Genomic DNA, 16933 nt, shown 5'->3' with positions numbered 1-16933 from the left:
GTTATAATAGTGCATTTTTATGATTTAATGTGAACCACACTTAAAAACACAAATCACAGATAAGTTGTGAAAACTGAGACTCTCACCATTGAAACAACTTTCCACTGCCGTCAGATGCCACTTCGGCTGACTCTCCCCGGTCTCTGGTGGATGGTCCGGCCTCAGAATTAGTCTGCCTGGTGGATGGTCTAGCCACAGAATTAGTCTGCCTGGTGGATGGTCCGGCATCAGAATTAGTCTGCCTGGTGGATGGTCCGGCCTCAGATGGGGGGACACCATTCTTAACCCTCTAGGAGCCACAGTCGACTATAGTCGACAAGATGCGGTACTGAATAAAACGGCCGATTTAGTCAAATAGGGTGTCATATTTCGTTCGACCTCCACTCCACTAGATGGCAGACATGTCATACGTCATCCCGGAGTCGAAAAAATGGCAGGCTTTAAACAAAACTTTCTAGCTACAGCGCATTGAATCAGTGCGTACAATACCGGAGCTAGTGTGCGTGTGAGCCACTTTGTCAGAGCGATATTGTCAACGTCAGCGAGTATTTGCATTAGATTATCGTCTAATGGCATCAAAAAAGTTTACCTGAAATGAAGTGTTGGGTCTTCTATTCGCAGACCCTGATTCTGAAGGGGAATATCTGCCTTCAGAAAATGACGGTGATTCGTTTAGTGAGGCTTCAGATGCGTCCCTGCCTTGCAGTGATGCAGCTGGACAAAGTGAGAGTTTACTCCATAGTTTAGCTTACACCAAGCACAAACGTTGAATCGTTTGCCCAATGTCACTGGTGGGAATAATGTTTCACGGGTTCGGAGTGTTCATCGGGAAGTTAGCAGGGTGTTAGTGGTGTGGCGAACGAGGCTGGAGGTAGCCTAATGTCCATAGCGCTAGCTTCTGTCTTTTGAACGTGTGCCTCTCCGCAATCGCGGCGACAGTAACGTGGTGGAGCCTTTGTCTAATGCCACTGGGTATGTTAGACGAGGTCGAATGACAGTAGGCCTAGTCCGAGCTGCGCAGATCTGGCCATGCTGCTCGCAACAGGAGCAGAGGTGGTGACACGGGGCAGGAGAGCCATTAGGCCATGCATAGTCTATCACAAGATGATGGGAATGCCGGCCCTGTATGGATAGGATATGGATATGGATAGTCATTATCTCTACAGCAAAAGACCTGCTACATAAAAAAAAAATTGTCAGCCATTTATTAGTAATGATTTACACTGTTGATTATCTATTTCCCTGACCATTTAGGACATATATGTGTTCTTTTTTGTGTGTTCATGTCCTTGTGATGTGTGTGTCTTTGTCAGCTAAGAAAAAAACAACAAAAAACATCAACAAAAACAACAAAAAGAAAACAAATACTAGCATTTAGTGATGGGGACGAGACCGCCTATGCCGAGTCCGAGTCAAGACCGAGTCTTTGAAGGGTCGAGACCGAGTCTGTTGGTTTCCAAATACAGTCGAGTCCGAGTCAAGACCGAGTCTTTGAGGAAGCAAGTCCGAGTCGAGACCAAGTCCTTTAGTAGTCGAGACCGAGTCGAGACCAAGACCATAAAAACATGTCAGTTTTCATATTCATGATTTAATATCACCCCAGTTAATAATCAACCATTAGGCCTACAGACTAAGCTAGATTGGGAATTGTTTAGAAGAGCAGTCTTAACGTCTTAATATGGACTATGCTGACCTACAGACATTCACCGGCAGCAGAGCCATAGAGATAAATAAACGGCTCTGACGGCAGTATCTTTGCATTGCACCATGGGATGTCATTTTTAAATAATGCCAGTCAACATTGCATTTTATTATTATTGTTGTTGTGTGTTTTTTTTATATGAACATAAAAAATGCGTTGGTCTCGAGGACTCGGTCTGAAATTACGAGTCCTTCTCCTCCCACTGTGGTCTGAGACCGAGTCAAGACCGAGTCTTTGAAGGAACGAGTCCGAGACGAGACCGAGAAAGCAGAAATTGGTCTCGAGACTACTACTACATCACTACTACTGTAGCATTGTCTCTTGTCTTGTCTCGTCATCACACTCCTGATCTGTGCCTTGCCCTGGCAAGTGAGCTTTTGAACTAAACAGGTCTTGTCTACTTGTGTTTGTGTGTCATCTGAATAATATATATGTGCCCCATACATGGAATCAGAGTGCCTACTGTATGTAGTAAATGGAAAATCTCTACAGCAAAAGGCGCCTACCGCTACATGCATTTGGTTTATTTCTGCCATGTATTAGTAATGATTTACAGTATTGTGCAATATAGCATACAGAAGGTGAGGGACATTTTGGGGGGAAAGAAGTGGTGCATTTTATCATTCAAACATGCGACTTTTCATGAAAATTCTATAATCCAAGATGGCTGCCACCATATGACGTCATAATATGCAAATTAGATATACACATTTAATCCCTAAATAAGCTTTGGGTCATCCTTAATATTTCTCTAATTTACAGAAAGTCTCTATCTCTTATCACTTTTAAGATATAGCCTTTTGAAATGAAGATGTCAAAATCGAACGTTTCGAAAAAAAACTCTCTGGCGCCTAAAGGGTTAAGTCATTATCATGTGTAGTTTAGGGAGCGCCAGATTGTATGCTTAGAAGCTGACGTTGCAGGTGGACCCACACCTGATTACTTTACGACCCTTCTAAATGAGCCCCCTTTGTGATGTCATAGAGAGAAAACATTTTAATCCCCTATTTCTCAAAAAGTATAAACTTTTCAAAAAATCTAAAAAAATTACTCTTGGCCAATTCCCGACCTACACAACGGTTATTTCAACAAGTCTGTACGTTAAGCGATTATAGCCGCATTCATTTTTGGAACAGGTAAAAAGAAAAGGTAAAAAGAAGAAGCCAGGAGATAAAGATGGTGGATTCCATCCACTATAATTAGTGGGTCACACAGTCACATTGATTTGAGGACTTAATTTATTTGTAAACATAGGTAAGTACAGACGTGTACACACATTTGGTTCCATTTCCATTCCATTTATGAATTATTTATTCCATTTTCCATTCCATTTATGACAGACGTTTATTAAAACATGACTAGTATATCTTCAGATATATATCCGGACATTGGACCAGCATGAGAAAAGGAAACCATGAAAACCCTGGTATGGATCTATTTCATGGCCTATTTCATGTGTTGTGTTTTCCCAGTGAAACGGACAGGACTATGCGCCTCATCCTCCATGGCCCCTTCAGGGAGTCCCACGTCCAGCTGGACCCTGCAAAAAGAGCCGGAGGAGTCTGGAAGATTGTCCCGTCCTCTGCGTAAACACAGCTCCCAGCTCACACAAGAGAGAAGCTACACTGCTGTAAACTGTGCGGCAAAAGTTTCAGTCATGCGGGAAATCTCAGAGTTCACCAGCGAGTACACACCGGAGAGAGGCCGTATAAATGCAGTCGGTGTGGCAAGAGTTTCAGTCGAGTAGGAAATCTCAAAGATCACCAACGAATGCATACTGGAGAGAGGCCGTATAAATGCACTCAGTGTGGCAAGAGTTTCAGTCGAGTAGGAAATCTCAAAGATCACCAACGAATGCATACTGGAGAGAGGCCGTATAAATGCACTCAGTGTGGCAAGAGTTTTTTTCAAAAGGGAGAGCTCAAAAGACGCCAACGAATGCATACCGGAGAGAGGCCGTATAAATGCACTCAGTGTGGCAAGAGTTTCAGTGTAGTAGGAAATCTCAAAGTTCACCAACGAATACATGAGAGGCCGTATAAATGCACTCAGTGTGGCAAGAGTTTTATTGAAAAGGGAGCTCTCAATAAACACCAGTGAGTACACACCGGAGAGAGACCGTATAAATGCAGTCGGTGTGGCAAGAGTTTCAGTCAAGCGGGACATCTCAAAGTTCACCAACGAATATATACTGGAGAACATCAGTGCATTCACACAGGAGAGAGGACGCACCAATGCACTCATTGTTAGTTGAGTTATGCCTCAGTTGGAATAAAATTACTGTTCTGAAACGGATAGTTCTGGTTCTTGATTATGATCAGTGTTGGGAAGGATACTTTCAAAACGTATTCCGTTACAGAATACATGCCCAAAAATTTAATTTGTAACTTATTCTGTTACGTTACTCAATCTGAGTAACGTATTCTGAATGCTTGGATTACTTTCCGCATTGAATTGCATTTTATAAGTGTAGGAATGCGGCCATCAAATCCTGCTTACTAAATAGGCCTATTCTGGTGTGTTCTTCTGTTTCAAATGGCTGAATGTATTAGGTCCACAGGTATATTCACAAAACCTTGAATATATCATCATAGGACTTCATTACTTACAGAATTTCCCCCGATAATCTTAAATTTAAATAAATAGATAAGCTTGTTTTGTGCGTTCAGGAGGAATGTAGTCTACAGATGCAAACAGAGGGTAGTCAAAAAATGATCAAACCAAAATCTCAAAATTGACAAGTAGCCTATTCGGGGGAGAGGTTTTGGCTCCTTATCTAATAACTTGGCCTATTAATTCTACTAGTTTGTTATTTGTCAATAGATCTTCATCAATACATGATATAAGCAGCCTTATATGTAAAAGGGGAATTGTATAATACTATTAATTAAGAAGACCTGGGGCCTCATGTACAAAGCTTGTGTACGCACAAAAATGTTGCGTACGCCATCTTTCACGCTCACGGTCGGCTGTATCAAGAGTAAATGAGCGTGAGAATGTGTGTTCCTCCCGGGTTTCTCCATGGCAACTATATGTGTGGCGTATGCACATTTCCAATGTGTATCGTCAGTTGGTGACACTTAGAGGCAATGTAGCGCAACAACATTAGCTGATCACGACTAGGCCTTTATTTGCACAGCATATTGTGAAATGTGGGCTATTAAAAATGACAACATTTCAGACCAGAACTGTCCCATTTTGCTCCCATAGTAACGAATTACGTTGCTCTATCTTGCTAGTAATCAAGAATCTTTGCCCTCGTCTGACTCCGCTTCTTCTGACAGCGGTTTTCCTGAGACCTGACTCCTTTTCATCTGATGTCTGAGACATGACTGTAATTCCATAAACTTGACAGCGGTTTTCCTGAGACCTGATGCCTTTTCATCTGATGTCTGACACCTGAGTCTTACAGCTGAGAATGTCCTAAAATGTACCCCGCACAGGGTTCATTCACAGTACTAGGGAGTGTCTACAAATCTCAATTCTGAACAGGTCAAGTCAACTTTATTTATATAGCGCCTTTCATACACAGAGGTCATTCAATGTGCTTTACATAAACAAAAGCAAACAGGAATAGCTGATAAAAGCATAGAAGGGCAATAATCAAAGAATAGCTTAAGAAGTAAGGAATAATAATAAAGATCATAATAAAAAGAAAACATAAAACGCACAAGGTAAAATCATTTAAAAATAAAGAATAATTAATAAGCAAAAAAACAAAGCCAAAAGTAGTAAAAAAGTAATAAAAAGACAAGGTAGAATAATTTCCAAGGCAGATTCCGAATTTGTAACTCAGTGCAGTTAGCATAAAGCATCTGAGAACAGTTTGGTCTTACCGGTAAGTCTAGATTTAACTGGCTACAGTTGGGGCCTTTTTGATGTAGTGTCCACAAAAAGGTGTGTCCACAAACTTCTTGTTATGGTAGCTGTGCTGCCTATTTAGTTAAATCTACAAACTAAGCATCAAAGTCAATTTACAAACATTGGTAATATTTTGTTCCTTAAGCCAAAACATTTATTTAATGTGATTCATGTATACATATTCATATATATTCAAGTATACTCCCACTCCATAAGCTAAATATATTATGGCATCACCTTCACTTTGTTTGCTCATGGTTGATGTCATATTGCTTCACATTCTCATCTTTAGACTGCTGTAGATCACAGAGGGCTCCCCCTCTGGTGGGTCAAGTGAACTACAGGACAACAGAGATGAGCACAGCCATAAGACAAAAGTAGCAGTGAGGTGACACAGCAAGTAGGGGTCAAGTGAAACAATGTTAATGCTTCCAGGTTGCGATGCCCTCGGTGGCACAGTGATGTCATCAACATGCTATTATAACGCTATTATCACCCGTGATTACCGGGTAACAAAATGATGCCTTTTTTGTGCACCATCTGTCTTGAAGTGGACACTGGCATACAGGACATCGTCCCCTTGACTTCCTGCAGTCTGTCTGTTGTCCTGGAGCTGGACACTGGCATACAGGACATCGTCCCCTTGACTTCCTGCAGTCTGTCTGTTGTCCTGGAGCTGGACACTGGCGTACAGGACATCGTCCCCTTGACTTCCTGCAGTCTGTCTGTTGTCCTGGAGCTGGACACTGGCGTACAGGACATCGTCCCCTTGACCTCCTGCAGTCTGTCCGTTGTGCTTGGGTTGGACACTGGCGTACAGGACATCGTTCCCTTGACCTCCTGCAGTCTGTCCGTTGTGCTTGGGTTGGACACTGTCATGCTGAACGTCATCCTCTGTTCTTCCTGCTGCCTCGGCACTGGGGGGAGCAAGAGCTCCGCTCATCGTTCTGATTCTGCAGGGATGCAAACCTCAGTCATAGCAGTCACAAGAGTCAAGTCAAGTCAAGTCAAGTTTATTTATATAGCACATTTCATACACAGAGGTCATTCAATGTGCTTTACATAAACAAAACCAAACGATAATAACAAATAAAAGCATAGAAGGGCAATATAGTCAAAGAATAGTTAAAAGGTAAAGATCATAATAAAAAGAAAACATAAAACACAAGGTAAAATCATTTAAAAATAAAGAATAATTAGTAAGCAAAAACAAAGGCAAAAGTAGTAAAAAAAGTAATAAAAGACAAAGTAGAATAATTATCGAGGCAGATTCAGAATTTGTAACTCGGCACAGTTAGCAGAAAGCGTCTGAGAACAGTTTGGTCTTAAGTCTAGATTTAAAACTGGCTACAGTTGGGCCCTTTTTAATGTCATCCGAAAGTTGGTTCCACAGCTGAGCCGCATAGCAGCTAAAAGCTGCTTCACCATGTTTAGTTCTAACTGTAGGTTTTACTAGCAGGTTTTTCACCTGGGACCTGAGAGGACGAGAAGGTGTGTACTGCTGAAGCATGTCTGACAAGTATTTAGGTCCTGCTCCATTTACTGATTTATAAACAAGCAATAGTGCTTTAAAGTCAATTCTGTGACTTACTGGAAGCCAGTGCAAGGACTTAAGAATTGGAGTAATGTGGTCAGTTCTTTTAGTTTTTGTTAGAGTCCTAGCTGCTGCATTTTGTATCACCTGAAGCTGTTTAATAGTCTTTTTAGGAAGGCCTGTGAACAGTCCATTGCAGTAATCAACCCTGCTGGAGATAAATGCATGAATGAGTTTTTCTAAGTCATGTTTTGATATCAGCCCTCTGAGTTTGACAATATTTTTGAGGTGGTAAAAAGCTGATTTAGTTATCGCTTTCATGTGGCTGTTGAAATTTAGATCACTGTCAATTAATACACCAAGATTTTTAACAGTATCCTTTGCCTTCAACCCTTTTGTGTCAAGGAGAGTGGCAACCCTAAGTCTTTCCTCATTTTTACCAAATATAATTACTTCAGTTTTTTCTTTGTTCAGCTGAAGAAAATTTTGAGACATCCAGGTGTTGATTTGTTCTATACACTGACACATAGATTCAAGAGGACCATAGTTGTTTGGTGATAGAGCTAAGTAAATTTGTGTGTCATCTGCATAGCTATGATATGAAATCAAATTATTTTGAATGATTTGTCCAAGTGGGAGCATATAGAGGTTGAATAATAGTGGCCCCAAGATCGACCCCTGGGGAACACCACAGGTCAAGGACGTTGGTGTTGAGGTACAGTTTCCGATGGCAACAAAGAAGCTCCTTTCTTGTAGATATGATTTTAGCCAGCTGATAACTATGCCTGTAAATCCAACCCAGTGTTCTAGTCTGTGTAGTAAAATATTGTGATCAACAGTGTCAAATGCTGCACTAAGGTCCAGTAGCACTAGGACTGATGTTTTACCTGAATCTGTGTTGAGGCGTATGTCATTGGAAACTTTAATGAGAGCTGTTTCAGTGCTGTGATTTGCCCGAAAACCAGACTGAAAGTAATCAAAATACCCATTTGATGTTAGGAAGGTGGTTAATTGATTAAAGACTACTTTTTCAATAATTTTGCCAATAAAAGGTAGATTGGATATGGGCCTGTAATTGTTTAGCATGGAGGCATCCAGGTTATTCTTCTTGAGAAGTGGCTTTACAACAGCTGTTTTCAGTGACTTAGGAAAAGTGCCAGACAGCAATGATACATTTACAATTTGAAGGACATCCGCCGCTATGAGGTGAAAAACAGTTTTGAAGAAATTGGTAGGCAGAGTGTCTAAGACACATGTGGAAGGGCTGAGATTCTGTACCGTTTTTTCAAGTGTTTCGTAGTCTATCAAGCTGAACTCTGACATCAAGTTTAGTTTCCCTCTGTTTGTTGCTGGAAGTTCAGGTTGTTGAATTTGTAATTGAGCAGATATGTTGAGTCTGATTTTGTCAATTTTACCTTTAAAAAAAGATGAAAACTCATTGCATTTATTAGTTGAGAGAAGTTCAGGCGCTAATTGTGAGGGGGGATTTGTTAACTTATCAACAGTTGAAAATAGAATACGAGTGTTATTTGAACTTCTATTGATAATGTTAGAAAAGAAAGACTGTCTTGCTTTGCATATTTCAGAGTTATATGTGCGGAGCATCTCTTTATGGATTTCATAGTGGATCTGAAGTTTGTATTTACGCCATTTTCTTTCAGTCTTCCTACACTCTCTTTTTAGAAATTTAACTGCTGGATTTTGCCTCCATGGTGCTTTCTGTTTGTCCTTAACTTTCTTGAATTGTAATGGAGCAATGTCATCCATAATGTTTGCCATTTTTGCATTAAAGTGATCAAATAAGTCTTCAGAGTCTGACAGTTGACTTGACTTTAGTGAAAGTGCTTGCTCAAAGAGAGCACTTGTCTGATCATTTATGATTCTCCTTTTTACCATCATAGCTGTGTTTTGAGTGTGTGGGGACATAGACACATCAAAGAACACGCAAAAATGATCAGATAAGGCCAGGTCTTTAACAGCTGTAGAGACATCGAGACCCTTTGTGATAACAAGGTCGAGGGTATGGCCGAGAGAGTGTGTTGGCCCCTGTACATGCTGTGTTAGGGAGAAAGTATCGATTAGTGCAATGAATTCCTTGGCATAATTGTTTTCAGGATTATCCACATGCAAGTTTAGATCCCCTGATATAATAAGACAGTCATACTCTATGCAAACAACTGATAGCAGTTCACCTAGCTCTTCAAGAAAAACTTTAGCTGAATGTTTTGGAGGCCTGTAAATTGTCAGTAATAAAATCTGAGGAGAAGACTTAATGCATGCACACAGATATTCAAATGAAGTAAAGTCACCGAATGACGACTGATTGCACTGAAAAGACGTCTTGAAAATTGTGGCTATCCCCCCACCTCTTTTATTTGCTCTGGTAGCACTCAAGAAACTGAAGTTTGGGGGAGCTGATTCGATGAGAGTAGCAGCACTGTTTGCTTGATCTAACCATGTCTCAGTTAAAAGTAAAAAATCAAGGTTGTGTGTGCAAATTAGATCATGAATTAAGAATGATTTGTTTGAAAGAGATCTGATATTTAGGAGTGCTAGTTTTGTTAGTTTAAGTGTTGGGGAAATATGATCCATGGGGGAAATCTGAGGTTGATGTGGTACGGGTAGGAGATTGGACTGGTTTACCCTATAAGCTCGATGCATTTGTGTTTTATTTCTTGTCAATACAGGAATAGAGAATGTCATGGGCTTACTGGGTCCCGGCATGTTCTCAAAACTACTGTCAGTACCATTTATATTGCAGGGACCCTGAGAATATCATGCAATACAGTCATCATATAATTGTCCCCTGCTGCTGCCATCTGTATTTTCCACTGCACATTCCATGCTATATGCCGGCTGAGAAAATGAACTAAGAGGTTGCTGCTGCTTAAGAGATCCTTCTAAACGGGGAGGGGGAGGGCGAGGGGGTGGAGGTGCCCTTCGCTTCTTTGGTGCTAATGATCTTGGGCTAGTAAAACTCTGCATGGCTACTGGTAGCAGTCTCTCCATTCTTGCAGGGAACATCATGTGCTTGGGTGGGGATGGTGATGGGTATTCAGGGGATCCTGTGGAGTTTGAGTGGGTGGTGGGATGAAGGGGTGGGGATGGGGATGGGAGATTAGGGGGGTTTGTGTGGCCTGGGGAGTTTGATTGGGTGGGGACGTGATTGGGTGTGGGTGGTGATGGGAAATCAAGGAGGTTGGGGTTGAAAATTGATCCAGAGTCTCCATCTGCCTGCTGAGGTTCTGGGAAGTTTGTTGCAGACGCTCCGCTTTCAGCATGTATTCCAGTAGTGTATTCCATGTTGTTGTGTCTTTGTGGTGACAAGGAGACGACAGAGGTGGGGAGGGGTATTGGTACTGGTGTTACAACATGACCCTTCCTTTCTGATATCCTCTCAGCAGCTTTGATAGGTGCTATCTCCTCATGCTCATCACATCCATTTGTTTGCTGAGATTCCAGGGAGTTTGACGCCAGTGATTGACTTTGAGTCATTTTAGCAGCACCCATCTTATCTTGTCCAGTGGACATGGCTTGGCATTGTTGAGCTGGTTGTTTATGTTTCTCCAAGGTCTGCATTTCAGTGGAGGCTAGCGGGTGGTTATCAGAGGGCCCCACAGCAGGGGAGGTTGGGCATATCTCTGTTTCAGCCTGTGCAGAGTGTTTTGGTTTAGCTGAGTTGTTGATGTCATCCGCTTGTTCCGTCTGTATGGCCACTGAGCGCTTATCAGAGGCTCGGCTCAAGGTTGGCAGAAAAAATGTTGGGTGCAGGAGAGAGAGGTGATAGTATTCGGTTAAGATCTTGGCCCCAGTCCAACTCAGCTCTGTGCTATTTGGTCTGAAGTATTCCCTGCGATTCCAAAAAAGGTTAAAATTGTCAATAAAATTCATCCCAACTGAAAAGCATGTTTTTGCGAGCCAGGTGTTTAAACTGAATAGTCTGGAAAATACAAAGCTTCCCTCTGCTGGGAGTGGGCCACTGATGAAAATTTGTATTCCAAGCTCATATAGGGCCGAGAAAAGTTCCTTGAAATCTTCTTTGACATACAGCTGTTCTCTGTAGATGTCATTTGCTCCAACATGCACAATGATGCGCTTGATAGTTGCATATTTTGACACCAGTTCTGCAAGCTTGTTTTTTGTGTCAGACACTGAAGCATTTGGGAAACAACATACAATCATCCTTTTCCCATTTATATGTCTCACAGCAAAGTCGCCTAGAACGAGGGTTGTGGGATGAATAGGGGTCGAGTGCTGCTTCTTGTCTGTGCCCATCTTTCTATTGTTGTGGTTTGATCGCTGCCTGCTTTGGGTCTGTTCCCTGGGAAATTCCTCTCTCACGTCCCGGAGGCATTCAAATCTGTTCCATAGTGTTAGGGGCTGTGGGCTTCCCTTAGGACCACAAGCCCTGTAGTAGTTTGCTGATCTGTCTGTATTTCTGATACGAGGCCTGAAGTTAACATCTGAATTTACTGGTGTTGAGGTAATTACAGTTCTTGTATTACGTTTTTTGTTTTTTGGTCTGGCACCTTGCCTGTGCCAAGGCTCTGTACTCACATTTCCCTTTGTGAGGTCGATGCATTCATCTGCTCTATTAGCAGTGATATTAGACTGCTGGGTTACATTCTCTGCATTTCCAGTAGTTGCTGTACTCACTTCATGAGATGCCTCTCGTAGTTCATCTGTCGTTGATGGAAGGGCATGCATCTTTGATTCCAAAGTAGAAATCCTCTGTTCTAGCTCAGTACATTTTCGGCATGATCTCCTGGGTCTCTGGCCGGAGGAGCGCATTTTGTTTTAATCCAACTTCAAGGTGAATTGCCGTTCAGTTTTTGCTCGTTGACTTGGCTGGCTCATTTAAAGTAAAAAACTAACCACTAAAGTTTCAGATTTAAATGTACTGGTTTCACTGTCTTTGCTAAACTAGCTTGTAAATGAAATAAAAGAATGAAAAAGAGTGGAAATTGCTAAAAGGATAGGTGAAGCAGGAGCAGTGTGAAATGCGTCCTACTCGCTTGAGTAGGAGTTGAGGAGAGAGTTAGGAACCTCATTGTTAGGTCAAAGCAGTCATGAGAGAAAAAGTTTGGAACATGTAATGCTCTTCAAATTCAGAAACATCGTAGATTATGTTTCTGAATTGGAGAGCAATACAGATCTGATAATCAAGGTAAATTGGGGAAGCATTTAGTACACAGTGGGAAGAGGCATCTAACCTCTGTGCCTCTTTTCTCTGTCCTACTGTTTCCCTTGTTTTATCCTCATTGTAAATCAAAAACACAACTTGATAAAGTCATGTTCTCCAGGAGAGTATATTTTATGACAGTCAACTGTTTTGGAATAGACTTCTCCCAACACATCCTCCCTCATGTGATCTGCTCACCTCAGCCAGTAGAGGACACACAGTAGACCCACAACTCCACAGACTGCCACTCCAACAGAAGCTGCTATCAAAGGACTCATCTCATTTGCTGTGATCAATAAAAACAATTATTTTCAGTGTTTATCCTTTTGTTCGCTGTTTGGATTAGAATGAAAGTAGAATGGCATAATATACATATTAGATGGCATAATATAGATTTTAGATGGTCAACTCAACATGTTCCCTAAAGCCCGCATGTCCTCTCTGTAGTCTTTAGTTATCCTCAAATCTCTTGTTTGTCTCTTCAGAATTTCTGATCTGTCTTTGTGGGTGAGAAACGTCATGTCACAGAACACCATCCCCACAGAGCCAATATGTCATGTTTCTAGATTTTCCATGTTACATGTTCATGTTTTATTTGGAATTTAGAACAGCATAGAGCAGTGCTCTCCATGAAAATAATACAATGAGTGTTTGTGCTGAAAACTGCACCAATTCGAAATCACAATGGTTAGAGAATGTTCAAGAATGTTCAATATCCCTAACGGAATGCATGCCTTCGCCAGAAACGCCAAAAGACAATGTTATATTAATAATGCAAATGAACGAAAACCCTCTGAAATAAAGTCTGAAATGAGAGGTTATTGTCATTTAGACAACAGGGGTATACAACAAAATATGATTTTAGCTTACAGCAGCCGACTATTAGGTTAAGTTTATAACGTTGTGGACGGCCACCAAGCGTTTTCTGCCCCACAGCTGCGTGCACATCTAGTTTTCTTGGTAAACGGTAAACCCGTCTATAGTAATTTCCTAAATTCATGTATTGGTTATGTGTTATTATGTTGTGGGTAATTAGCTGCTATACAGTTGAAGAGAGTTGATGCGTTTTAATATGTGTAGAAGGCAGTGGTCTCTAAAACCAAGTGAATATGATCACATAATAGGCAAGGGATTACCGTAAATCATGACCTGGAACATACCATATACCATTGCTGATAAATGATAGCCTGATATAAGTTTTTTTTTTTACATCATAAACTTGCACTTACACATGATTTGGAGTCTGCAAGGTGGAGATGGGAGATCCTCATGGCCTCTAACAGCACAGGTGTAGTTGCCCTCATCTTCATATCTGACTGGGTGGAGCTGCAGCTGGTTGTAGATGATCTGCTTCTTCTCTACAGGACATCCATCTTTACTCCAAATGAATGAAGCACTGCTGGTTAGATTGCAGGTGGTGTTGCAGGTGAGAGTCACATGATCACCATCCTTCACATGTTCTATGTCAGAAAAAATAACCACTCGACCTAGAAAAAGGAGACAGACACATACTGTCTGGTAATCAGTAATTATCGGGGTCCAAGCAGATTGGCAAAACGTGCCCTTAAGCAGGTTCAAAGTCATCATCAAGGAAATGGAACAAAGTATAAGCACACCAATTTCTATGTAATCGGGTCAAGAGATATGCTTCTCTGTGTCATTATGAAGTATCCTATGATGTTTCATGAGAATTGGCCATTTGCTATGGCATATGTTATATGAGGATTAGATCATGGAAGATTAGGAAATATGATAAAATGTGTGCCAAATGTCACTTTTAACAGTTCATGATATTGATATGTGGCGGCTGTAGTGCCCCCTATGGACAGAATGTCACATAATTCAGAGTGCCTCCACAGAATGTCACATTGATTGTGTGTACCAAGTTTGAATGAGCAGACCTTTACAACAGTAGATATTGACAACTGATTGGCCATTGACGGCCATTTTGAAGAGTTAGTCAACGGACAGATAAGGAAATGTGATGAAATCATGGCAGGTATAATTGAGGGAATTTACCGAAATCATGGCAGGTATAATTGAGGGGATTTACTGAAATCATGTCAGGTACAGTATAAATGAGGGAATTTACCAACATTATGTTTGCATCTAAAGAATGTCACGTTGATTGTGTGTACCAAGTTTGAATAAGATCAGAACTTCACAAGAGAAGATATGGACAATCTTTACAACTGAAATTGTATTGGAGAGTGAGTCAATTGTTAGATTAGGAAATTGTTACCATATGCCATTGCTTGGTTAGTTAGTTTTTTTAACATCATAAAATGTTGCGCTTACACATAATTTGGAGTCTGTAAGGTGGAGATGGGAGATCCTCATGGCCTCTCACAGCACAGGTGTAGCTGCCGTTGTCTTCATAACTGACTGGATGGAGCCGCAGCTGGCTGTTGATGATCTGCGTCTTCTCTACAGGACGTCCATCTTTAATCCAGATGAATGAAGGGTTGTCGGTTAGGTTACAGGTGGTGTTGCAGGTGAGAGTCACGTTAACCCCCTCATCCACTTCTTCACCTCTTTTTGAAGAAACAATCTTAAGTCCTAAGAGAAGTGTGATAAACCAATTGTTTCTGTGTACTAAAGTTAGGTGACCAAAAACATTAGCTTGTTGATCTGCTTATGCTATTCATTGTATATTTTCAATTTAATATCACTTATAGAGCGCCAAAACATTACACATGTCTCATGGCGCTTTACAGATTGTTAAACAATCAGAGAAGGCCCATGAGTAACAGGGGCGAGGAAAAACTCCCTAGAATTGGAGATACATATAGGAATGCAAATAATTTACCTGTGACATTCACAGAGATTCCAGGTTTACCAATCCATTTTTCTTTTTCTTTATTGGTGGTGATCCTACAGTAGTACCGATACTGTGCATCTGCTTTGGTTAGTTTACTCAGGTTCAACAAACACCTATGTCTTTTATTTCCACAGTCTAATGTGACTCTGTGTGTGTAACTCTCATTCTTCGAGACATCGGGTGCGTCCCCAGAGTCTTGGTTGATCCAGAAAGATTCATCAACTGTAAGATAACTGGGGTGGGTGTAAGAGCAGGACATGTTGACTGATGATCCCTCCAAAGCACAGATGTGTGTAGGGCTGTAAATGACATTCCAGGCCATACACAAACCCCCTAAAACACAAAGCGGACAGTAAATGGGGAAGCTGTTGCACACGTGGCTATAATGTCTACCATATTTGACCATTCTTATCTCAAAAATATTGCTAACTTATTCTAAATACCATGAGGCTCATTGACTTTGTTAACACAGGGCATCTGAACACACAAAACAATTTTTTATAACAATTTGAGTGTTTTATTTAACTTTAGAACACCCATGTGTATTTCCGGTCAAAAATGACCGGCCATTAGAAATGAGAAAATGGTCAGTGTATAAAATTGAGTCCAGGCACATACTTATTGATCAGATGGACTGTATATGTGCTTCTGTACATTAAAACACACACGCAAACACACCCTCAATCCCCCTCTTTGCTTCTATGCCAGCCCCCACTGGAACCTTTCCCTAAATAGAATCTTCCCCTTTCTGACTTGCATGAGGGGCAGCCGTGGCCTACTGGTTAGCACTCTGGACTTGTAACCGGAGGGTTGCCGGTTCGAGCCCCGACCAGTGGGCCGCGGCTGAAGTGCCCTTGAGCAAGGCACCTACCCCTCACTGCTCCCCGAGCGCCGCCATTGTAGCAGGCAGCTCACTGCGCCGGGATTAGTGTGTGCTTCACCTCACTGTGTGTTCACTGTGTGCTGTTTGTGTTTCACTAATTCACTGATTGGGTTAAATGCAGAGACCAAATTTCCCTCACGGGATCAAAAATGTATATATACTTATACTTATGAGCTCAGGTCAGGCCATAAATAGCAAATAGAAGTTCAGAACTGGTTATATCCAATAGAAAGCAAATTGATACAAAGGTCTATCACAACATTAGATGATAGTATGTGTGTTACTATGGATTTCTAACAAGTTATAATGCAGCAGGCATTTTTGACCGGGAACATAAAACTAGTAAACATAAAACGAACAGAAGCATTTCACAGAAAATGCTTTAACGATGCCATAGGAATAAAGAAACAAAATAAAAAATAAAAAAAACAGCATGTGTTACAATAATGTGTATTCTGGCTTCACTGGCTTCAGCACATCAAAAAAGGCACGCATGTAGGAGAGTAACATATACATTTACGGTTGCTTTTAAATTGGGATAGTTCCCTTTAACTTTAATATGCTATTGGTATACAAGCTCCCTATCAAGTTCCAGTTGTAAAATAAGGTAAAAACTCACCCAAGATCAGTGCATAAATGCTGATTAACGTCTTCATGCTAACCAATATCTCTCTCTAACCCACTAAACTTGTTTGTTCTCATCATCCTCTCTGTGCAGGCGATAGCTCCTCCCTCTTCCTGTGCTGACCACAGCTTTCTCACCTCTGCAGAAGCAGGTTCACTACCAAGTGTGAAAAATGCTGATAAGATCCAGTGGAAAGAGAACATATCATAGAGTCCCATATACATGTTTATAATGTATACGTGTGTATGTGTGTGCAATAGTCGGTCTGTTCTTGTCACTTATCGCTATAGTGTTTTTGCATCATTCAACTATATTTGGTCTAGGA

General features: G+C 41.2%; 1 protein-coding gene across 1 annotated transcript; it reads right to left on the bottom strand.

Moving 5' to 3' along the window:
- Window positions 1–5837: 5837 nt before the first annotated feature.
- LOC121718499 (sialoadhesin-like) lies at window positions 5838–16681 on the bottom strand. The gene is made up of 7 exons (XM_042103511.1): window positions 16603–16681; window positions 15089–15433; window positions 14578–14838; window positions 13509–13766; window positions 12478–12565; window positions 6070–6516; window positions 5838–5901 (listed from the first exon to the last, which is right to left on the bottom strand). The coding sequence occupies exons 1-7, from the start codon at window positions 16637–16639 to the stop codon at window positions 5838–5840; spliced, it is 1500 nt and encodes a 499-aa protein (XP_041959445.1). The 5' UTR covers window positions 16640–16681.
- Window positions 16682–16933: the final 252 nt, after the last annotated feature.

This window comes from Alosa sapidissima, chromosome 9, assembly GCF_018492685.1.
Source record: "Alosa sapidissima isolate fAloSap1 chromosome 9, fAloSap1.pri, whole genome shotgun sequence".
In the NCBI taxonomy this organism is placed as follows: Eukaryota; Metazoa; Chordata; class Actinopteri; order Clupeiformes; family Clupeidae; genus Alosa; species Alosa sapidissima.
Note: the sequence above shows the minus strand (reverse complement) of the source record. Positions and strands in the feature narration are given on the sequence as shown.